This window comes from Rhinopithecus roxellana, chromosome 16, assembly GCF_007565055.1.
Source record: "Rhinopithecus roxellana isolate Shanxi Qingling chromosome 16, ASM756505v1, whole genome shotgun sequence".
NCBI classification, from domain to species: Eukaryota; Metazoa; Chordata; class Mammalia; order Primates; family Cercopithecidae; genus Rhinopithecus; species Rhinopithecus roxellana.
This window is the reverse complement of record NC_044564.1, coordinates 97357445-97382744: the sequence shown is the minus strand read 5'-3', so window position 1 is coordinate 97382744 and position 25300 is coordinate 97357445. Positions and strand designations below refer to the sequence as shown.

General features: G+C 42.3%; 1 protein-coding gene across 1 annotated transcript in view; it reads left to right on the top strand.

The window, feature by feature from the left end:
- The window catches only part of LOC104680724 (DENN domain-containing protein 1A-like), a 387331-nt gene that overhangs the window by 285565 nt on the left and 76466 nt on the right, over window positions 1-25300 (top strand). The window contains exon 10 of the mRNA XM_030920077.1: window positions 19384-19484. Within this exon, the coding sequence (XP_030775937.1) occupies window positions 19384-19484 (101 nt within the window). The remainder of the gene's footprint in view (window positions 1-19383; window positions 19485-25300) is intronic.

Here is a 25300-nt window from a genome sequence, read left to right as displayed (position 1 = left end):
ACAGAAAGCACTACCATGTTCATGAATAAGAAGACTTAATATCTTGAAGATTTCATTTCATTTCAAAGTGATGTATAGATTGTATACAATTTTATTCAAAACCCCCATAGGGTTTTACATAGTGCCTGACAAGCTAATTCTAAAATTAATATGGAAAAGCCAGAGAAAGAGCTACAACATACTTGACAAAAAAGAATGGGTTGTGGAAGCTTGCTTTACCGGATATCAAAACTTTCTATAAAGTTGTAGTAATTACGATGCTAGTACTGGGATGAGGATACACATATGGGCTGATGGAACAGAATCGAGAGCCCAAAAACAGATCACATGTATATGGGCTCTTTATATCATAAAAGGTGGCATTGCAGAATCTCTGGGGAATCAATGGACTTTTCAATAATTGGCTGTCCACATGGGAAAAAAAAGGAAGACAGTTTCTATTGTACACACACTAAAATAAATTCCAAATGGATCAATAACTTAAATGTGAAAGGCAAAATTTAAAAACATTTAGAAGACAAAATAGAATACTCCTTGATGATCTTTCGAGTAGAGAAGGGCTTATTTAAAGATGGTCCAAAATATACATTGTATAAAATAAAATATTAAAATTGTGAACTTTTATTCATTAAAAGATACTTTTCCGTGAAAATGACTGAAAAGTCACAAGCTGAGATTTGCCGTATAGAAAAACTGACAGAAAATTAGTATAGGAAATAAATACAGAACTATGACAATTACCTGTCAATGGAAAAATTGGCAAAAGGCATGATTTAGCATTTCACAGAAGAAATACAAATGGCCAACATCTATATGGAAAGATAGTCAATCACATTAGTAATCATCAAAAAGCACATTAAAACTACAGTGATTATGGCTGGGCACAGTGACTTACACCTGTAATCCCAACATTTTGGGAGGCCAAGGTGGGAGGATTGCTTAAGGCCAGGAGTTCAAGACCAGCCTGGGCAACATAGTGAGAGCCCTGTCTCTACAAAGAAAATTAAAAATCAGCATGGTAGAACACGCCTGTACTCAGGCAGAAAGATCACTTGAGCCCAGGATCATGGCTTTGCAGTAAGCTATGACCATACCGCTTCACTCCAGCCTGGACAACAGAGTGAGACCTTGTCTCTAAAAAAAAACAAACAAAACTAACAGTGAAACCCTAGGTTTGTAAAAGATTTGGTGGCTGACAAAGCTGGGTGTTATATTGGAAATGTATTAGAGAATATCGTTTACTACTGTTTGAAGGGTATGTGCTACAAAACTATTTACGTATGCCCATCACTCAGCAATTCTACTCCTAGGTGGAATTTTATGTGTGTACACACACCCCTTGGTCATGTATGGTGGGATACATGTACAAAAATGTTCACAGGGGCTTTTTTTGGGTTTTATTTAAATCCTGGAAATAGTTCTCATGACCACCAACAGAACTGATAGACTGTGGTGTCATCACACAGTGGAATATCGATCGGATCAATGAAAATGAACTGTACTGTCAATATGATTATGTCTCTAATGTAGAAGCTGAGTGAGGAACTGGGTTGCACAAGGATATACTGTACAGTATGATTTCATTAATATAAAGTTCAAGCTAGAAAAGCTAAATGGTATCTCGTTTAGGGATTCACACAAACTACAAAGGTAAAAAGAAATAGTTAACACAAAATTTAGGTAATGGTTTCCTCACAGGAAGAGAAAAGACTGGTTTGGGAAGGGTCGTGCAATGGACATCAAAAGTTTTACTTTCTGTCTTAAGCCAGGTGAGGAACCAACACATTTTGCTATAAAGGGCCAAATAATAAATATGCCTTTGCGGGTCATATGGTCTTTGTTACCACTGCTGGGCTCCGACCTTGTAGTTGACCAGAGTTAAACTAATGTGTGTGATTGTGTGCCAACAAAGCTTTATTGCCAAAAACAGGCAGCAGGCCAGGCTTAGCCTTTTCGCTGTAGTTTGCTGACCCCTGAGCCAGGTGATAGGTTTGGGGTTCTTACATTTTTTTTTCTTTAAAAGTTGTTTATATGCCATACATACTTAATATATTTCACAAATTTTTAGAGGCCTAAAAAGAAGGTACAAAGCTCCTGTTTCATGAAATTTTAGAATAGAGTCAAAGCAGTTCTCGTACAAAGATTAAGAATCAACATTGCCTGAGATTTGGCAGTGGCAGTTCTGGAAAGCAGAAGACAGTGAAGCAGTGTCTTGACCTTCTAAGGGAAAATGATTTCTAACCTAGAATTCTATACCCATCTAATGGAAGCCCTCAGGAGAGAGTGCCAGGAGCCCACACCACATTGCTCAGCCTCCTGGGGCCTGTACTCCTGGACTCTGCCTTCCCTTTGCAGATGAACCGTCTGTCCTCTCTGAGGCCAGTCACTCTGCTTGTCCAGCTTGCTTCATCTGCAAATATTTATCATGAGGTTGCCATAGGCACTGGGGATACAGCAGTGAACAAAACAGGCAACAATCCCTGTCCTCATGAAGCTTGCATTCTAGTATCGTAGGTCCTCGATAAGCCAGAGGAGTTAAATATCTCATACAGTAGGAAATGGTTAAGTACTAAGGAGTGAAATAAAGCCGAAGAGAGAGGATGGGCAGTGGAGAGTGGCAAGGATTGCAGTTTTAGATGATGGCCTCGGAATGCCAACGGGAAAGGCGACACTGTGGTTTCCTTCAAGGAAGTTGCTCCAGCAGTAAGCAAGCTCTTCTCTCCTGGATCCATTATTATTTTCTCTTCTCTCCTAGCACATTCTTATGAGCATGCCAACGTGCTGTGGAAGCTCCCAGACTTCAAAACAAAACCTTCTTGACCCATATCCCCTTTATCCCATTTCTAGTCTCCCTTTCAGAACAGAATTCCTCAAGAGAGTTGCCTATTCACTAATTCCTCTTGTCTCATTCTCTCCTCAGTCTTTCATTAGGATTCAGTCCCCACCTGTCCACTAAAACAGGTGGACTTGTTTTAGTGTCTTTTTCCAGTCACCAGTGACCTCCTCTGAAGTAAAATTAAAATGAGTTAATACTTGCATAGCTCTCAGAACAGAGCCTGGTGTGTAGCCTGTGCAGGCATTTATAATAAATTAACATATTCTATAATGGGAAATAAAATTTTAATGCCCAGTTTATTAAGGGCCTACCCTACTGGAATGTAAACTTCATGAAGACAGGGATTGTTGCCCATTTCGTTCACTGCTGTGTCCTCAGTGCCTGTGGTAACACCACGATAAATATTTGTGGAATGAAGTCAGTGGGATAAGTGGGGTGACTGGCCTCTGAGAGGATAACAGTTCATTCTCAAAGGGAAGGCAGAGTCCAAGTCTTAATGCTGAAAATGTGAAACCAAGAATTGGTGATTTAGAAATCAGGAGATAAATCCTTTGTTGAGTGTGATTACTTTGAGTGAAGGGTGTAAGGAGAATGGTGAAGTGGACTGTTGTTTTTCATGATAAGCCTTGACTACTTTTTGTTTTGAAAGCTATGAATATGTATTACTTTGACTTTTAAAAGGCTTTTTTTTTTTTTTTTTTTTGAGACAGAATCTCACTCTGTCACCCAGGCTGGAGTGCTGTGTGGCCGGATCTCAGCTCACTGCAAGCTCCGCCTCCCGGGTTTACGCCATTCTCCTGCCTCAGCCTCCCGAGTAGCTGGGACTACAGGTGCCGCCACCTCGCCTGGCTAGTTTTTTTTTTTTTGTAGTTTTTAGTAGAGACGGGGTTTCACCGTGTTAGCCAGGATAGTCTCGATCTCCTGACCTCGTGATCCGCCCGTCTCGGCCTCCCAAAGTGCTGGGATTACAGGCTTGAGCCACCGAGCCCGGCCAATTCTTAACTAGGTTGGAAGTTTTACAGATTGCTGGTGGAAGCCTCTCTGGAGGAGGTGGGGTTCTCCTTGTATCTCATGTGCAGTTGGCAGCATCCTGAGCGGTTCTGCGGAGTTTGGGAATGACGTAGCTGAGCAGACTTCTGTTGTATTCACGCCTTTGGGCCTCTTCAGATTCAGAATTTGAAAGTTTTCCAATTGTTGCCTTTTATTTCCTTAAGACTGGCTTTTTATTATCTTTTAGATGGGGGCCGGTGCGGAGGGGGAAATGCAAAGGCCATCTCAGCCTGAGATTTTTTGAGGACACTCTCTTGACAGATCCTGATGTGGCCTGCAATAGTTGACAAACCACATTTTTCTCAATTGTGTTTGATAAGATGGAGGCTTAATGCTCCTCAGAGCCACCAAGCACATGAAAGATAAAAGCACTCGAGTGCTGTCTTCTATAAAAATGACTGTGTCAATAGAGACAAACCTAACAATATTTAGTTCAGAGGCAGGTAATATGCATTTCAGGGTTTCTCGGTCAATAACACTGTGATATTCTGTATAAGAAAAATGTAAGTTTTTGTTCTCTTTGCTCAGTTAATGTATATTGATTGTTTTCCTTTATAAATGATAAATAGGGAAGGCTTAACTAAATCTTGTTCTCTAATGTAAATACTTCAGTGTGATTCCCTCTAGCACAAAGGCCTCATTTTTCTTCCATATTTTCATATCTGAGTTTAATTCATACTGCTTTTTGGAACTCTATGGAGAGCAAGTAGGTCAAAGGTCTTAATAGAGATAATACAATTCCATCAGCATTCCTAGAAGATAGATATTATTCCCATTTTACAGAACAGCCAGTCCATTTGGAAAGGTGGGAATAACTTGCCCAAAGTCATGTCCTAGTCAATGGGAGAGATGGCCATGAATATAGGTCATTATGATGCAGTGTCAGGGGAAGAAGGCTTTGGCTTCTGGAAAGGGAGAAACATCCAGGGATTACACACAAACTAATCTTAGCCCCTTTGAAGTGCATGCCTGGGAACCAGGTTATGTCTGTTGGATGCCATTACTTATACCATTTTCCAGTCCCTTATGTGGGAACTGTCACAAGAGCCAGAGGCATGTTGTTAGGAATAGCCACCCCACTAAGGGAATTTGAAAATTCTTGTAAAGAGCCAGAAAGATACCCTGAGCCATATCTGGTGGATAAGGTAACTAGTGGAGCTGTTTGCTATTGGTTTGGGTGAAAAATAAGACCTGATTGTATAGTACTTAGAGTTTTGCTTTTTTGTTTGTTTCTTGTAGCTTGTAAAGCTCCAAGACCACCAAAGAGCATTCACAGAATAAATGTGTAAGAATATCCTTAAGTAGATTCATACTCAGTACTTTATATGGGAGCCCCCCAGTTCTCCCCGCCCCTTTTAAAGTTCTTTTAAGTTAACCTTTTGAGCCGCCCCCTTCCTGTGTGCCAGGCACTATGCTAATCATGAATGTGATCATTTTTTTCATTCATTCCTGCAGCAACCCTAGGAGCTTGTGGGATTTCTTCTCCCTTTGCAGATGGGAATGTTAGCACCCCCAAAAGTTGATGTGCCTTGTCTAAGATGGGCAGCAAAGATGGAATGAAAACCAGGCCAGGGTCCTTGCCACCTCATACTACCTTCTTGGTAACTCTCCACTGTCATGAGTTCCCTGTGACACTTGTACTCAGAGAAATATTCTTAGCATGACCCTGTTGGCCATGGATCTAAAATAATGTAAAGAACCTCTGCCTGATTGTCACTTTTGAATGCACACATTAAGCTTTTCACTTCAGATTCGGCAAGCCCCGTCTGTACGCCTGACACTACTCTAGGCACCAGGAAACAGGAGGCAGATCTGTGAATTCCCATTGACACACCCAGTCTGTTAGCCAAAGCTCCATTTCCTTAAACACTTCAGATTCCATTCACTCTGCCCATGCCTTCTTAAACTTGGCTGTCTCCCAGCAGCTCCTGCACCCTTCTACTACCATGAGCATGGCTTTGGTGGAGCCCTGGGGCGTATCTTCTCTAACTCACTGTGGTTTCAGCGTTCATATACTGCAGCTAGGTATCTTTGTCCTATACAATAAAGAATAAAGAACCTTCCAGGGTTCATATGTTGCAGTTCCTTCCAGCAGTGTATCTTGGTCCTAATCGCCCCCTTTATAATTTAGGGATACTGAAAGAGATTTGGACAACTAAGAATATCCAGTTAAATAATGACAAAGGCATATTTACTTTCCTGAGAAACATCTGTTTGTTTTATCCAGTGGATGCTTTTCAGAAGGAAATATTGTATAGTGGCAAGACCACGACCTAATTAGCCTCCACACCATAACCGAAAACCATTATTACTTTTCTGATGGTACCTCATTTAGGGAAGAAAAAAAATAAACTGGCACCCTCTCCCTGTCAGTTTCTTCCTAATTGTGTCAACAAAAATTAGTCCCTGGGCATGTGGGAGCTGGGCAGGACCGGGTACCCTGTGGCCTGAGGAGTGGTGGGTGAAACTTCCATCTCCCCACCAGCACACAGTCTGGCCCTTAGGAGATGTACATGGAGACTTTTCCAGCCTTGCCCCAGTCCTGTCCCACCACTCCCACTGACAGCATCCGTTGTCTGAGTACCATCTGGTCTTGAGCCCTAAGAAAGGGCCAGTTTGTGGACTGGGCAGCTTTTCATATTTGGCTTCATTTTTGCTACTTTCCTGATGAACGCCACCTTGTCATGTCGATGCCAGCCTGTGTGATGAGCTGGGCACCTGAATGATGCGTGCAAAACTTTCCTAGCTCTTCTGGACTAGAAAACACTAATCCTGTTTGCTTATCTGCCGCCCTTGAAGCAGAGATGAGAGTGGCAGTTGAAGGAGGTTTGAAATCCTGGAGCAGAGCCAAGGCCTCTTTGCCTGCACACTCCACTCTGCATGTTCCAGCCGTAGGAACAAACTGCATTATTTTGTTTCAAACTGTGCTCGAGGGAAGCCAAGACCTTGTAACTGGAAACTTACCAAACAGAGAATTCTAAGACTAAATTTAGTGTTCTATTTAAAAAATAAAATAAATTGAACATTTTGTTTATCTTCTATATGTTAAAAAAGAGAGAGAGTAACCTGGTTCACACTAACCACCTAAGAGTATTCAAAGAAGTGAGAAGAAAACTAATCCTTTTGGTGAAGAGGGAAATTCTTAAGAAATTATAATGAAGTGGCATGGAATAGAGGCTTTGCAGCCAAACTTCCAAGTAACACAGCCTCTCTAATCTCCGTTATATACATTTTTTTTTTTGTGGTCCAGAGAATATTAAAAACTTAAAGGAACTTCCATGGACAGAAAATAGGAGAGATTGGTGGGTTTTACTTATGCGGGCATTCTCTGACTTTAAAATGTATAGATAATTAATTGCTTGTTGAACTGTATTCTTCATTTAATTATGTGTGAATTGGTTTTCTCTTATTCATGTTAAACTCTAATTGGAATGAAGAACCTTGAGGTACCATAGAGACTGTGTAATATAATATAGAATTTCAACAGGTTAATTTGTGACACTTTGATGTGACTTCAACCAGCCATGGTCTCTCTGCTAGCTCCTACCTTCCTCTCTTGCCTCTTCTCCCATTGCTTCAACAAACATCAAGCACCTGCTTTGGATGAGGCACAGGATTCAGATTGTCAGTGATTCCCCATTTCTGATCCACGGATTAGCATTATGTTAGAACCACCCAGAAAACTTGTTAAAATGCAGGTTCTTGGGCACCATCTCTAGACGTTCTGGTTCACAAAGTCTAGTATGGAACCATGGAATGTGTATTTTTTTTTTTTTTTTTTTTGAGATGGAGTCTCGCTCTGTCGCCCAGGCTGGAGTGCGGTGGCCGGATCTCAGCTCATTGCAAGCTCTGCCTTCCGGGTTTACGCCATTCTCCTGCCTCAGCCTCCCGAGTAGCTGGGACTACAGGCGCCCGCCACCTCGCCCGGCTAGTTTTTTGTATTTTTTAGTAGAGACGGGGTTTCACTGTATTAGCCAGGATGGTCTTGATCTCCTGACCTCGTCTCCTCCTGATCCGCCCGTCTCGGCCTCCCAAAGTGCTGGGATTACAGGCTTGAGCCACCGCGCCCGGCCCGGAATGTGTATTTTTTAAGGTTCCCTGGATGATTGATACACAGCCTGATTTGGAACCAGTGAATAGACAGTTCTGTAAGACAAAAACAATATTTATTCTTATTGTTATTTTGCATTGTTAGACTCATTTTCATGTTGACATAATAGAGACTGATCAAGTTCATTTAAAAGATGTTTATGCATACCGACTGGCACTTAAAAAGCTCTTTGTTTCCATATTCTCTTTGGGAGAGCTTTGATTGGGGCCTTGGCTAGTCTAGAAAAGGGCCATAGCTAAGTATAATCTGTTCAGGCTCTCAGTAATTTTACGGAATACCAATGCAGTCCACCAGTGTAATTTGGGGTGCATGTGTATAAACAGATGATGTTTCTTTTTCTTTTCTTTTTTTTTTTTTTTTTTGCCATTTCGTTAAATTCATCCCATTTCTGCCATGGCAGAAAATTTTATTGTTTTAGTAATGCGATCAAGTCATGAAATAAATTGTATCTTTCTTAGATTGTAGGACTGAGAGCTTCTTGTGTGACTTATGAATCAAAATTTTAATGGATAATATTTAAGTCATTGGCATCATAATCTACTTAAAAAGCCCTAAATGACACCCACTTTGGCAGACATGACAGTCATAAAAGAAATTTGAGCACCTACTGGGTGCTTATGATACTGGGAGCAAGGACTCATAATTTCCCGTGTTGTTTCTGCAGACTGAAAGTGTGGTCACTTTGGTGAACCAAGGTAGTATGTTATGAGGTTAGACCATGCCATCATGGGTCAGTGCAGACACGGAGCACGTTCACATTTGTTCTTTTCTGCTATCTTGGTAGCTTCAGAGTCTACCAGCTAGATGTGTCAGACAGCCCTGCTGGAGGTATCTTTTCCCAAGAAAAAAGACAGCAGGAGTGGAGGAGAGAGAATCAGACTGCAAGTCAGGATGGCTTTGTTCCACTTCTGCCTCTGCCTTGTACTTAATCCTCCCTGTGCCACTTTCTAGCCATATGGCCTTGGGCAAGTTGCTTGACCTCTCTGAGTCCCTCTGTCTTCTTCTGTGAAAATGGGGATAGTATTCACACCTACCTCAAGGTGGTTAAAAAGATCCAGTGACCATCCAGACATGAAAGCACAGAGCCCAGCACTGGGTGCACTGTTCACTCTGTAAATGTTACTTGAGGCTGAATCTCATCCTTGCAGGCCATAAACCCTGATTTGACTTTCAGAAACAAGGAGAGCGATAAAGATCCTGGGAGAGTTCTGAATATTAGGATCACCCTGATAGCAGATAGGGAGTGAATCCAAGCAAAACAGAATAGTCACAGCCAACTCCCATGAAGTTTTGCATCCGGACCACTTCTCACTAATCATTTAGTCGTTGAATAAATTGTCATTTCTCATTCAAGTCCTCACAGAGCTTGAGTGGCCTGAGAAGCTGCTGTGTTCGCTTGACCCACCCTTTCCCCCGACTGGCCTCTAGCAGGGAAGAGGACTAGCAGCTTCTCTGTCTTCAACCTTCAGGGCTCTGATGTCTCTGTCTCTGTGAAGCAGGCCTGATTCTTGCCCCAGGCAGAATTAATGATTCTTTCTTTATATGCTAACACACTTGAACCTCTATTATAGCACCTCTTTCATAATGCTTTTGTGTGGAAGTTGATTGTTTGCATTTTGATCTTTCTCTCTCTATTTTAAATTGCTTGAGGGCATGGCATGTGCACATAGTGGATACTCAGTAATTGTCGGATTAATATAGATCAGAACACAGAAGCAGTTTCATGGGAGCTAAGAGCACAGAATCCAGAGCTCAACTTCCCTAGGTTCATATCCTAGTTCTGCCGATAGCTGTGACCTTACACAAGTTCCTCAACACCCAGGAGCCTTAGTTTCCTCATCTATAAAATGGGGACAATAATGCTACCTACCTTATAGGGCTGTTGTGAAAATTAAATGAGTTAGATATATGTGAAGCACTGTTCTCAGTGATTGGCAGATAGTAATGTGAATTCAGTGTTCATGATGGTGGCCTGTTTTTTGTTGTTGTTGTTTTGTTTTGTTTTTTTGAGATGGAGTTTCATTCTTGTCACCCAGGCTGGAGTGCAGTGGCGCGATCTTGGCTCACCACAACCTCTACCTCCCCGGTTCAAGTGATTCTCCTGCCTCAGCCTTCTGAGTAGCTGGGATTACAGGCATGTGCCACCACTCCCAGCTAATTTTGTATTTTTAGTAGAGACAGGGTATCTCCATGTTGGTCAGGCTGGTCTCAAACTCCCCACCTCAGGTGATCTGCCCACTTCAGCCTTCCAAAGTGCTGGGGACTACAGGCGTGAGCCACCACGCCCAGCTGATGGTGGCTGTTTTATGGCTTGAATCTTTCTTCTGAGTTTTTTTGTTTTTCTCTGGGACAGAGTCTCACTCTGTTGCCCAGGCTGGAGTACAATGGCGTGATCTCCGCTGACTGCAACATCCATGTCTCGGGTTCAAGTGATACTCATGCCTCAGCCTCCCAAGTAGCTGGGACTACAGGTGCGCATCACCACACCCAGCTAATTTTTGTGTTTTTTGGTAGAGAAAAGGTGTCACTCTGTTGGCCAGGCTGGTCTCAAACTCTTGACCTCAAGTGATCCACCTGCCTTGACCTCCCAAAGTGCTAGGATTACAGGCGTGAGCTACCACCTGCAGCCTACAGTCACTTTCTAAGGTTAGATTTGCCAAAGAAAACAACAGGGAACAGTCCCTTTTCTTTTTCTTTTTCTTTTTTTTACTATTTATGCAAATTTAGTAACTCACCACCTGAAGGTTCCTTAGTTTCTTTATGTGTGGATACCTGACAGATAGGTACTCACGATTCCATGTTCAGTTATGCTTTCTTTTTAAAAGTATGATTCCTTATTAAAGCAATAGTATAGATCCATTAGCTAAACATAAATTATGATTTATATTGTCAAAGAAATAGAAATATCCACTTATACTAGATTTGAGGTGTCAAATCAATTTCTTCTTGAGTGCCCACTTTGATCCATTGATCAAAGGGGCATGTGAGGCTGGGCATGGTAGCTCACACCCATAATCTCAGCACTGTGGGAGGCCGAGGTGGGCAGATCACTTGAGGTCAGGAGATCGAGACCAGTTTGGCCAACATGGTGAATCTCCATCTCTACTAAAAATACAAAAACTAGCTGGGTGTGGTGGCATTGCGCCCAGCTACTCAGGAGGCTGAGGCAGGAGAATCACTTGAACCCAGGAGGCAGAGGTTGCAGTGAGCTGCGATTGCACCACTGGAACGCCAGCCTGGGTGGCAGAACGAGATTCTGTATAACAAAAAAACAAAAAAAGTGCATATGAGGAAGGATTCTGGGCCACACCCCGACTCTGTGATCGGTTAGTAATGTCTGTCACAGATATGGTGCGGAGGAGTGGCGGCACATTGACTGTCCCTGTATTGAATAAATTGTTATCAGTCCCTCATGTAACCTTGCCTTTTTCTTTTTCATCTTAAAGATGAAAAGAAAGCTCTTTCCTCACTCACAGTGCTGTGGGCTTATTTACAATGTAGTTTACCACACCATAGTTTTCTGCCTCTGCTTTGGTAGCTAAAGCTTTTCTCTGGCAGTTTTAGTTGCTTTGATGTTGTAAAGTGTCAAATCTTGGCACGAAAGCTTGTTGCCCCAGTTAATAACTTACTCTAATTACTGTAGTAGATAGCTTTAAAAAAAAAATGGAGAGAAGTGATTAAGCAGGCGGTTGATTGCCTGTGTAAGCTTTCTCCTGACTAGGTGATATTGCTGTTGGGGGAAGATGCTTTCCTTCACTCCTTGTTGGGTGTTTTTTTTGTTTGTGTGTGTGTGTGTGTGTGTGTGTGTGTGTTTATTCCTTCCCTTTCCCAAAAAATAATGGAGAAGGAAAAAGTAAGATGAGTTCCACCAAATTGAAAATGAAATAGTTTGGAAGAACAATTGTTCCCATTACCCCCTAAAAAGAAGCCCTGCGTTTCAGCTGCTAAGAAAAGCGAGACACTGTTTGCTCTTTCCTTCTACTCACATGTCCGGCATCTGTCTAGACTAGCTGAAGGTTCTTTGATTTCTGAGATGTTCTAAGTTGCCTTTCTGCTAGAGTATCTTTGATAGTTTCTTGAAAGCCTATTCCTCCCCCACTAAATACAGTAACTACAATTTGAACATAGCTGAACCCTTTATAATTAAAGGTTTTTCTCATACCCATGGAAGGGTTGAAATAGGTTAACTTCACAGAGTCCCTGCAGATTTTGCTTAAAACGTTTTGATGATTTTAGAGAGGATTTGTCATTTGAGAATAAATCATAATCAAAACAAACAAAAACCACAGTAGTGTTTGAATCATGACACCAAGATACCTACGAAGATGGTTTATAATTAAATAAAAGAATCAAGTTCTCAAACTGAGAAAGGGAACAACTTCCCAAGACACACAGCATTTTTTACAACTGCTCTAAGTAAGATGATCCATGGTCAAAATGAACAAACTTAAGAATGACCTCCCTTTAAAGTCAGTAATCTGGTATCCTTTCTATATTTATCATTTTATTCATTTCTCTTTGTTTAGGTTCAGAGGGGAAATCCAAATGCCTCTAACCCTGTGAAGCAGGTGTTGGTTTGATTATTTAACCTTTTGAATTCTAGGATGGAAAGAATGACTGTGACCGTCTGATTATCTTCCTCTGCCAGCTTTTAGAGCTTGGAATCTTAATACTTTTTCAAAAATGTACAGCCTCTAGTTGTGATCTATTAGGCTAATTGCAATTTGTTAAATGTCTATAATCCCAGCACTTTGGGAGGCGGGCGGATCACATTAGGTCAGGAGTTTGAGACCAGCCTGACATGGAGAAACCCTGTCTCTACTAAAAATACAAAAAATTAGCCGGGCATGTTGGTGCATACCTGTAATCCCAGCTACTCGGGAGGCTGAGGCAGGAGAATCGCTTGAAACCGGGAGGCAGAGGTTGTGGTGAGCCGAGATTATACCATTGCACTCCAGCCTGGGCAACAAGAGTGAAACTCTGTCTTAAAAAAAAAAAAAAAAGCTGTCTGGTAATCTTGCCTATTCTTCCTCATGGTATGAATCTGGAGGCATTCTCCATTCCCCCAAACTCAGCACCAACTCAGCACCAACTCTGTGTCGAGCATAGTAAGAGGTAAGAAGAGGAATATTTGGCAGACCAAGGAGGGCGGATCACCTGAGGTCAGGAGTTTGAGATCAGCCTGACCAATTTGGCGAAACTCTGTCTCTGCTAAAAACACAAATATTAATTGGGTGTGGTAGTGGGTGCCTGTAATCTCAGCTACTCAGGAGGCTGAGGCAGGAGAATCGCTGGAACCTGGGAGGCGTATGTTGCAGTGAGCCGAGGTCACACCACTGCACTCCAGTCTGGGTGACAGAGCAAGACTCCATCTCACAAAAAGGAAAAAAAAAAAAAGATAGAGTCCAATGTGGTCTTCGTCCTTGATGAGCTCAAATCCATAGCCCTTGTGTTCCTGGTCACCTGAGGTCATCTACCTCTGAGTTATTCAGAGTATCAGGGGCCAAGTAAGGAAGAGGGCTATGCCCTGGTCCAGTGATGGAGATGGGGTGACTGAAAGGTAGTAGTTCCTACATAGCTCATGAATTCCAGCTGGGCCCTGGAGCTGCAGAGATGAGAAAGCAAGACCAGCTTAAAGACAGACCCTGATTTGCTTCGGCTTAGTGCAGCTGAAGAAGGTAAACTGGGGCAGAGAAGGAGACTTCTTCACATCAAAGGATAGCAATTCCTCCAGAATTGTGAGTTGTCAAAGCTGGAAAGGAACACAGAAATCTTGTAGCCTAGTCTCTTGGTTAACATACAAATTGAGACCTAGGAAAGGAAGTGGCTTGCCCGGGTCAAAAAGTTAGAAGAAGACTCCAAACAAGTATGTGAAAGGGAACATGACAAAAAGCAAGACTTTCCAACACTTTCAAGCCAGCCTGTCAGATATATGTACTCAAAATGGAATGTAAACCCTTCTCTTTGAGTAATAATAATTACTTCATTGTCTAGAATTTCCTGTGGATTAAAGACACTGCAACACCTTAGTTAAATGTAACTCATCCCCAGGAAATGATCGGATCTGTATTTGTTTTAAAAATGATTATTTTCTGTCATTGCTATTTTGTCCCAGACATTTGGACATCTAGCAGCAAGGCAAATACATATCTGTGTCATTTAACAATGTCAACAGGGACAATACCTCATCTATTTCAGAGTCCTTCGCACCGTGGATGGTACAGGGTATGCACGCGAATACTTTTTGAGTTTATTATGCATTGTGGAAACACCGTGGCCGTTATATTCTGACAGACCTGGATGTGAGTCCCAGTTCTGTCACTTACTGTTGATGTGGCCTTGGGGGAGTTATTTCACCTCTGAAACTGTTTCCTTATCTGTGAAATGTGGTGATGAGTGTATATGTGTATCAACACACACACACACACACACACACACACACACACACTTTCCTTTAAAACAATACTTTGCAAGGGTCTAAACCCCAACGTGGTACCTACACATATTATGGTTTTGTCTTTTGAGGGGGCATTCTTATTTTTATTTCATGTTAAGTTGCAGAGCTGCTATTAGGATTCTGCAGAGGCATTGGAATCTAAGACTGTGACAATCTGGGCTTTATCTCTGAGATATGACTGAAAAAAAAAAAGGTGTCCTTGTGATTTGCCCAACTCCGTCATTGATCATTCTCCATTCATGTCCTACCCCCACTGCCTTCTCCTCATCTCCCTTTGCCTCAAAGAAAACTAACAGAGCCATATAGAAAGCTCTGAGATATAAATGACCTTGTGCACCTTTAATTGAGGACAGAATTTGCTGAAGTGCATCCCAAAATCCACCAGTGGTTTACTTTACAGTCTGTGTCCTGGCTAGACTGGCTGTTGGCTGTATAATTTGTCTAGTTTTGTCTGGAGTCTTAGACTATTCAGCTGCTTCAGGGCAAAATCTTTTGGGGTGTCATTAAATGAGATTGATAATTGGCTTCTGATGAATATTCATTGTGACTAATGACTTTGGGCAAATTTTACACATACTATCTTCCCATTCTCCCACTGAGTGAGATTTTGATAGAATCATTTTCTTCAACTTGCACTTCAATTATATATTCACAATACCCCTTTGTTGACTACACTCCAAATTACATACTTTCATTACTTTTAAAGTTTGTATTCTGTAAGGAATGAACATAGGCCTTTAGGACTTTTATTTTTAGAAACAGGGTTTAGAATTATTTTAAAAATAAGCGGCAAGCGATACTTTACAGAACAGAGTGCATTATTTCTGATTGAGTATAGATATATAGTAAGACTTTTCTTGTAATCAACTGACTGTCCTTAAGTAATGATGCATATAGTTTATGTCATTTAGTATTTTGGAAAAGAGCCATATAATTCCCTGTTTTGTTTGTTCCTTAATCAAATGAGTAATGTATTTTACCCCAATTGCAGAGATTTGGCCCTTAGAAAACCCACTAATGAAATGATCAAACACCTTAAAAGTTTGATTTTTTTTTTTTTTTTAAGAAGGATAAGTAGTTTTAAAATCTTGGCATTGAGGTTGGTAGGTTTGCTTTTGAGGTTAAAAAGACATGAAAAGAACATTATCTGAAGATGAGATCTCTGCTACTTTATCGGTTGAAATAGGCTTTTGACCCAAACCAGTTTAACCTAAAAAGAGTCACATAATCAAGTTCTGGCTTAACCAGGTTCATTCTATTAAATGACTTTTTCAAAGAGAATCACAAATTAATTCATATGATGATGTTACCTTCATTTGTATGGGACCTTATAGATTTTGAAGTGCTTTTATTTATTTATTTATATGTTGGGGAATTAGAAAGTAGGCACATGATTGAATGGGCGAATGGATGAATGAATGACTTGGTTTTCCAAAAGTGCCATGCTTGTGTTTCTAAGCTTGCTGTTTTTGTTTTAGACATTTTTTTCTGTCTTTCTTTTTTGGGGGACAGAGTCTCACTCTGTTGCCCAGGCTGGAGTGTAGTGATGTGATCTCAACTCACTGGCAACCTCCACCTCCTGGGTTCAAGCAATTCTCCTGCCCCAGCCTCTCGAGTAGCTGGGACTATAGGCATGTGCCACCATGCCTGGCTCTTTTTCTGTATTTTTAGTAGAGACGGGGTTTCGCCATGTTGACCAGGCTGGTCTTGAACTCCTGGCCTCAAGTGATCTGCCCACATCAGCCTCCCAAAGAGCTGGCATCACAGGCGTGAGCCACCACGCCCAGCCTGTTTTAGACTTTGAGTCATGTACCTTATTCTGCGAGACTCACGGGAATGTTGGTATGCTACTGATAAAAGCCAAGCTACTAAACTGTCTTTGTATTGTGAGTATATTCTAAGAAAAAATAGTATTTTCTTTATTCAGGACACATGCCATTAACTAGTGCATGTGTGTGTGTTGTGTATTCTGGGCCACTGAGAACATGGAGGTGAAGACAGGATCTTCCTGTACTTTACAGTCAGGAGACAAACATGCAGCCAGTTATGGTCCAGTTAATAATGAGTGCCTGTGGGTTGGATGCTGTGGCTCATGCCTGTAATCCCAAGATTTTGGGAGGCCAAGGTGGGTGGGTCACTTGAGGTCAGGAGTTTGAGACCAGCCTGGCCAACATGGCAAAACCCTGTCTCTACAAAATATACAAAAATTAGCCAGGCGTGGTGACACACACCTGTAGTCGCAGCTACTCAAAAGGCTGAGGCAGGAGAATTGCTTGAACCCGGGAGGCGGAGGCTGTAGTGAGCTGAAATCGCACCACTGCACTCCAGCCTGGGTGACAGAATGAGACCCTGTCTCAATCATCATCATCATCATCATCATCATCACCATCATCATCATCATCGCCTATTCACAAGGAGCCAGGGAAGACTTTGAAGAGGAAGTACTTACACAGAGACCTGAGGGAGGAGTTTGCTAGAGGCACAAATCCAGGCCAGTTTAGGGGATGGGTGGAAAGGGAGGGGAGGAAAAAGAGTACATGACTCTAAGTGATGTATTCCAAGGACAGACTTGGAGAAGACGGTACAGAGTGTGGCTACAGATGGCTGCTGTAAAGCTAGACTGTGGGCTGGTGGAGCCATCCGGGGCTAGCCATGCCCCCAAAGACTTCTGAGTAGGAAGTGATGGGCCGGAACCTGCACTTGAGGAGGAGCGCTCTGGCAGCTAGTTAAAGATGTGCAGAAAGAGCTGAGACCCGAGGCCAGTGGAACCCTCCAGGCTGACTTCAGGGTGGAATCAGGTCAGAGTTGATTCATTCTCCACTCACTCAATACCAGCAAGGAGTTTTCATCTCTAAGAAGCCCTGAAGGGATTAGTTTGTGTGTGTGTGTGTGTGTGTGTGTGTGTGTGTGTGTGTGTGTGTATGTAAAATACAGAATATACTTATATATAAAATATATAAAGATATATAATATATATAAAACTAATGATATGATATATATATAATTAATGTTTTGATATTATATATATGTGTGTGTATATATATCAGCCTCCTTTATATGGGTACTTACGGAAATAGAATGTGAAGGGATGGGTTAAACCTGCCAGCCTTGACGGGGTCACTGGGAACAGTTCTTGGGTGCCTGCTGAATGAGATCTGGTTCATGGCATGGCCCTGGCTTCAAGAACGGGGTCTAGAGGAAAGAGTCAGGGCAGGCGGGGGTGGGAGTGGCAGCCCTGGCTTTAACACACACTTCTCACAACTGGGAAACATCAGCAGAATACCCAATTTAAAGCTGTTCATGTTACACTAACCTCTGGGATGCTTTTAACTGGGCCTTGGCACGTCACTCTTTTGCCACGCAAACTGTCCTTCTGTCAGCAAAGGCCAGTTAACAGCTTCCGAAAGAAGCGAAGTCCTCATGGGAACAGGCTTCCCTGAAACCAAAGAAACATTAAAGAAAAAAAGACAGAAAGAAGCATGTGTTGTCGGCCTTGTCACTTCATAGCTATATTTCCAAAGGTTGCTTTTTCCCCCTTTCTTTTCACTATATTGAATTTTGTAGCAATTGTATCCCTTTATATTATCTTTGTTTCCTAAATTTTTAATTGTATAAAATACTGATTATATGATGTCTCTAGCTCTTAAGAAAAAAAAATACAAAATAGGGGTAAGTCAAAAGACTGTGGAGAGGAAGGATTAGTCAGTAAACAGTGCCATAGCAATTGATTACCTATGTGGAAAAAATAAATTCTCACCTCAGTCCTTAAACCTAAAGTAATTCCAGATGGACTGAAGAGTTAAATGCTAAGGGAAAATTTAGAGGACTTTCCTGGGATAAAAGCGGTAGAAACCATCATGGAAGAAATTATTTGTCTATGTAATTATTTAGACCTTCTCTTTGCTCAGAAATTCAAAGAAAATTAAGTATAAATTATTTTCAAAACACTGCAAAGGCTGGATATTCTTTGCATATCATCAGTGATTGCTTATAAACCAGTAAAAATTACTAACACTCATTTTTAAAGTGGGCTAAGAATATGAATAGACCATTTGTCTATTACATAAGTACAGTCAAGAAACATATGACAAAATGTTCAACCTTAGTCCTGATCAGAATAAAAATAAAAGTAAAATAGATACAATTTTAAAGCTACTAACTTGACTACAAGGAGTAGTGCTGGTGAGGGGCAGGGAGGCCAGAATTGTGGTGGATGGCTGGGGCTGGGGAGTGTAAAGAGTCTCCATCCTTCCTCTATTCATTATACTAACATATTTATGATATATGTATTTATTGTCTTGAAATATTTATAACCTTTGTCTCTGAATTCTACATTTAGGAACTATAGATATAAATTATTGACCTGTATGATTATATTACTTAATGGTAGTAGAGTAGTTAAATATATAATAGTATGGGAAATTCATCAAGTATCGTTAAAAGGTATTTTTTCTAAGAATATTTAAAGAATATTCTGGATTTGTGCCTTTAAAGCATCATTAAGAGATACCTTTTTCTAAGAATATTTAAAGGAAAATGGCATCAAATAATGTTCACTTTTAAGAAACACAAAAGAATACTGTATAGTCATCCTAATTGTATTTAAAAAGGGAATATATGTGCTTCTGTGTGTAAGAACCTACAATGTTAAATCTTCCAATGGTGGTGGCATTTATTTTAATCCCTTTCTCCATTTTTAAAATTTTCTGTTTCGTATATTAGCTTTATAATCAGGAAAAAAGTTTTTTGAAAAGAAAGCTCTTACTAAATTTGAATTAGGGTGATTGAGTTAACTTAGAATGATTTCTCCAGGCTTTTCAACTTATCATGTAAACATGTTGAAGAATTATAGAATTGTATTGCTGAAATCAAATGGCAGTGTCTCCTCCCTTGGATTTGTTCATTGATCTCTGCTTTGCTCTGTTCCAGCTGACTGCCTGCATCCACGGGTCTGCAGCGATGCTCTACCCCATGTACTGGCAGCACGTGTACATCCCCGTGCTGCCGCCACATCTGCTGGACTACTGCTGGTAAGGTGGCTGGCCCTGTCCTCTGCTTCTCCTTTGCCCTGAACTGACTGGGCATGTTAGGTGTGTCACTTGTTAATGCAGTTGGTGACTCTACATTAAAAATACTAACTTGATCCAGCCTGGACAAAGTAGTGAGAATCCATCTGTACCAAAAAAAAAAAAAAAAAAAAAAAAAAAAAAGTCAGGCATTGTGGCACATACCTGTAGTCCCAGCTACTCAGGAGGCTGAGTTGGGAGGATCATTTGAGCCAGAGAGGTCGAGGCTATAGTGAGCTCTAATTGTGCCACTGCACTCCATCCTGGGCAACAGAGTGAGACTCTGTCTCAAAAATAATAATAATAATAAAAATACTAACTTCAAAGTGGCATGGATTTAAGACCACCTGATTGCATGGCCCTTTCATTTCCAGTTTTCTTATATGTCATGACAGAGTACAAGAGAGTAGGTAGTCATTTTTCCCATTTCTCAGTTTGGGGGAAACAATGCACCAAGAGGTTGCATGTTTGTTTGTTTGTTTTTTCCTAAAACAAATTGTAAACTGGGGACAGAAACAATTGAGATCTCCAAGACCTTCAAGTTTCAGCCATGCCCTGGCACATTCCTTAAGACTCGTGCTCACTGTGGTTTGGGAGCACAAGCCAGATGGCACTAAACCGTCTGAAGTTCTTTGAGGAGAATTGCACCGTTCAGTGAAACAGACTTTAGTAGAAGGAAGAAACAAAGGTTTTGGCGACAGCCCTGCCATCTTGGGCAAGTCACTTGGCTTTAAGACTTTGTTTACTTATCTGTAAAAGGAAGTTGTTCAATACATAATCATAAAGATGAAACGAGGTAACATATGAAAGGACCCCATGTAGAAAAGCTGGCTCATGGTGGGTGCTCAGAAAATGTTCCCACAGACATATCATTGTCCTCACTATCTGTCTTCAATAGATTACCAAAACAGACTGTCTTTGTGACCGACTTGGTTCCCTTTTCCTCATGAATAATTTCTTTCTCTAGTGTAATGCAGTTAGACATTGTCTCCAAACAGTTCAAGTCAACAGAAGTCCATAAGGGGGCATGGTACACAGAGAGGGAAAGGCACTAACTGCATGCCAAATATTGAGAGCTTCAGGAGAAGGGAACCCATTTGAGGGTCATAGCCCTGTTGCTTAAGGACAGATGACATGGGACACTGACCACTGGTTCAGAGTGATTGAGTCCAGGTCAGTCATACTTTTACTGGGATCTCCAGCCCATTTTGCCGTCATCTCACTGGAAAGGTTCACTCAGGTAGCCAGATTGTCCAAGGAGCTTAAAGGCATTCCACAGTCACTCCTGATTGGAACGTGTTGGGCTCACCCTCTTCCCAAGAAGCCATGGAGATAACAAGGACGTAACTCAGGGCCATCATGTGAAAATCAGTGGCGCTCTCTCGTGCATAGCAGTAAGTGAATGGGCCTGATTCTTTCTTAATTATACGTCTTTCTTATCAAGGTAGTCATCTTATTCATGCCTTTCTCCCACTTCTTGTGAGATTAAGGGGCAATATGTTTTCTACCAAGTGGAATATGGAATCCTGGCTAATTTTGAATTTCTTCTTGATTCATCGATGGTTGAACCCCACATTTTTTCACTTTGTCTCTTCATACTTTGGTTTATTTTGGAAACTATTTTCAGTTAATGATGACGTCCAGGTACTGCTGGTCTAGATTTTTGTGTTCATCCCTTCTTGAGTGGGTAGGAGATAAAGTAATGTTTGCAGATAGGAAAGAATAAGGATGTAAACCCCTTATAACAGATTCACCATGTGACGTTAAATGTTTGCATTTGCTGTGTTCCTCAGGGAGTGTTTTCAAACCCTGGAGCCCATCCCAGACCCCTCCCCTGTATCCAGGTCTCCAGCCTCTCTCCTTCCATTGGAGACTCTAGGGAATGCTGGACTCTGCCCTAGTGAGGCTGCTCCTTCTGCTCCCGGACTCCAAAGGGAAGATTGTTAGACTCCTGTCCCCACTGCCATGGTCTGGTGTGAGCTCTGCCCTGTCATCTGGCTGCTAGCACAGCCCCTAGGAACCTTCCTCCCTGCCGTGTCACTGTCATCTGCTTGTCTCTGGGATCTTCATCATCTGTTGGTTGAGATGTCCACATCCCCTTCCCATCTTATTCTCTGTTGTCTTCAGTGGCTTCAGAATCCACGTTACTGGCCTCCTCTTATTCCCACTGAGATCACATTTGCACTGTTTTGTCATCTATAGTGAGATTACTCCCTCAGAGATGCCATGGAGTAGCACAAACAAGAATAGGATGGGGCTAAGAGGAGGACGCCTGAGTCCCTGTCTCCGCTCCATTACTGCCTGGCTGTGTAGCTTAGAGCAAGCACCTTTGCGTCTCTGAATCTCTTCTCTGTTGAGGGCTGAAAATACTGCAACTTGTTCTTTAAACTGTTTCTAGGATGAAATAAAATAACGTATGTGCTAATGCACTTTATAGACTGAAAAGCGCTGTCAGCCACCCAGCAGGGTGACACCTGTGTCATTAACCGTCTGAAGCTCACTCAGCCCCCTCTGGTTTCCTGCTGGCCTCCTTGCTTTGGGTCTTTGTGAGCTTTTTCTTTCTTTTTCTTTTTCTTTTTTTTTTTTTGAGACAGAGTGTCACTCTGTCACCCAAGCTGGAGTGCAGTGGCGCAATCTCGGCTCACTGCAACCTCCACCTCCCAGGTTCAAGCGATTCTCCTGCCTCAGCCTCCCGAGTACCTGGAATTACAGGCGCGTGTGACCACGCCTGGCTAATTTTTTGTAATTTTAGTAGAGACAGGATTTCCCTGTGTTGGCCAGCATGGTCTTGATCTCCTGACCCTGTGATCCACCTGTCTCAGCCTCCCGAAGTGCTGCGATTACAGGCATGAGCCACTGTGCCTGGTGTCGTGAGCTTTTTCGGTAGAGCAGATGTTTCCCGATGCTGGCCATGTCTCAGGCACTGCACTAAGTGCTGGAAGACAGGGATGAGAGTCAGTTTCCAGCAGAAGGGACTCAAACAATTGGGTGTCGAAGACACAGGCACATAGGCCAGAACTGCTCCTGGGTTTTTCACCAGTTCCTTGCAGGCTCTTGCTTCCCTGGCCTTGCCACTGACCCTGGGCACCCCTACCATTTTCTTATCTACTCCTTGTCTGGAAGATACTGCTGGTGAAAGTCTGAGAGCCTTTGCAGAGAGGACCTGCTAGAGAGTGGTACTGACTAACCTTAGCTTGCCCTCGTCCTCTGCAGTCACCCCTGAGCCCTCACTCTTCCCACCATGCAGCAGGCTCAGGGATGGGAATGCATTGTTACGTCTGGTGAGAAGAGAGGGACATAGGGTCTGTGTTCCCACAGCTGCCCTCCTTCTCATCCAAGGCTGGTTACTTGCTGCCTGCTTGCCTCTTCCTCTCCTACCATTCCTGAGGGAGGAAGAGCAGTCTGTCCAAAGCCATTGACTTCACCTGGGCCTGGGTGCTGTCTCCTGAGGATTCTCTGGGACCCATCTAGATCTCTGTTCTCTTGGGTACCATTAAACACCCCTTTCTGCTGCCTCTCCTCTCCTGCACATGTGCTTAGGTGCCCCATTCCTCAGATTTGACCTTTCCTTAAACTCCCTGTGCTTGAGCTTCTGAGCCAATGCTCTTGGTTTCTTCTCACTGCCATATATCTTCAAGGAAAGGACCAAAAGGACCCTGTTTACTATCCAGTAGTGTTTGTTGTTCAAATGAAAACTTGAGGGACTGGGCAGAGGCAGACACGGACGCTCAGAGAGGAGGAAGGAGACGAGGGGAACTAGAGGGGAGGAGAAGGAACAAAACACACATCCAAGGAAGATGGAAGGGAGAGAGAGAGCAAGAAAAAGCAGAAGGTAGAAAGGAGACACACATGCCTTGAGACAGAGTCCTGGAGTGACATCCAGCCCCCTTAGCACTTTGAACCTGCTGCCATCCCCTCTCCCCCCAGACGCACAGTACGCTCACAGGAATAGACCCCCACATAGACATGCCTGCCTTCATAGACATAGGTCCCTTCCCCACAGACATGTCTCAGGGTCTTCCACAGGGAGAGACACCCCCAACCCTGCCCCCACCACAATACACATGATAGGTTAGATGAGGTTAGATGTGTGCTCTAAAAGGTAGCCACAGGTCGAATGCGGTAGCTTATGCCTGTAATCTCAGCACTTTGGGAGGCCAAGGCAGGAGGATCACTTGAGCCTAGGAGTTTGAGACCAGCCTGGGCAAATCATGAGATTCCCATCTACACAGAAAATTAAAAAAAAAAAAAAAAAATAGCTAGTCATAGTGGCACACAACTGTAGTCCCAGCTACGCAGGTGGTTGAGGTGGGAGGATCGCTCGATCCCAGGAGGTAGAGGCTACATGAGCCACAGTCGAGCCACTGCCCTCTGGTCTGGGTGACAGAGTGAGACCCTGTCTCACGGTTCCCCCTGGAAGAGATTCACCAGTGGGTTTTCATGCTGTGCTTCAGGGAGGAATACCCAGGGATTGGTAGAGCTGGGAGGATCAATATAGTTCGTCTGCCAAGTAGTAGTACAATTTTATTTTTTAATATTTATTTTATTTTATTTTATTTTTTGAGACAAGGTCTTGCTTTGTCGCCCAGGCTGGAATGCAGTGGCACAATCTCGGCTCACTGCAACCTCAGCTCCCTGGGTTCAAGCGATTCTCCTTCCTCAGCCTCCTTAGTAGCTGGAATCACAGGTGCATACCACCACACCTGGCTAATTTTTGTATTTTTAGTAGACAGGGTTTCACCATGTTGGCCAGGCTGGTCTCTAACTCCTGACTTCAGGTGATCCACCTGCCTCAGCCTCCCAAAGTACTGAGATTACAGGCACGAGCTACTGTGTGTGACCCAACTTTAGCTTTCTATTATTTGAAAAGTTTTGGTTGCTAAATTGTTAGCTAGTTTAAAACAGGCAGTTTACATTCCTGGAACTGTGGAGGGGAAAATGCTCTGTCACTAACATCAGTGACGAAGATAGCTGCCATTGTTGAACACTGGGCTATCTCCTTTACATCTGTGATGGCATTGAATTCTGCCAACAACCCTACACGGCAGATACTATTAGCCCCATTTCACAGATGATTAGTAAGCCAAGGCCCCAAGAGCTTTAGTAACTTTCCCTGATATAGGCATTATGTATTATACTATACGATCAAATTTTTCTTAAGAGAATTGTATGGACACATAATACACAAAAAATCGGATGTATATATTTATACTTATAGAGAGGCAGAAATCTGGAAAGAAATACACCAAAATGTTTAACAGAGACCCATTATGGGGAGGTGGGAGAGGATTTCTGCATGCTTTTTATTTTCCATATTTTCAAATATTTCTACAATGAAAAAGTATGGTTTTTATAATTAAAAGCTTTATTTTCACAAATCAGTGTTTATTCTAGACAATTGTTCTTTCCAGCTGCCATGCATTTCTCCCTTCATGTTTTCTTGGAGATACATTAGATGTTTTATTTTCCCATGAAAGCTGATCCAAGATCATTTTTCAACCTTCTCTAACTCTAGCACTTTGAAAAACTGTTACCAGCCTGACCAAGGGCAATGATGTTGGCAGGTCTAACTTAGAAGAGAAGACTTGGCAAGGAAGGCTGCTAAGTCCTTGTCATCCTAAATTTCCACTGCAGAAAATTAAAGATGACATTTGTATTTACTGGTGCCTGAGTGGGTTTTGAGAGGAGGCACCATCTTGGAAGTTTCTGTTTCTGTAATAGCAGTCTTTCTCCTGGTCCCTTGTTTCTGTGAAAGAACTTTTTGACATATGACCAAAGGA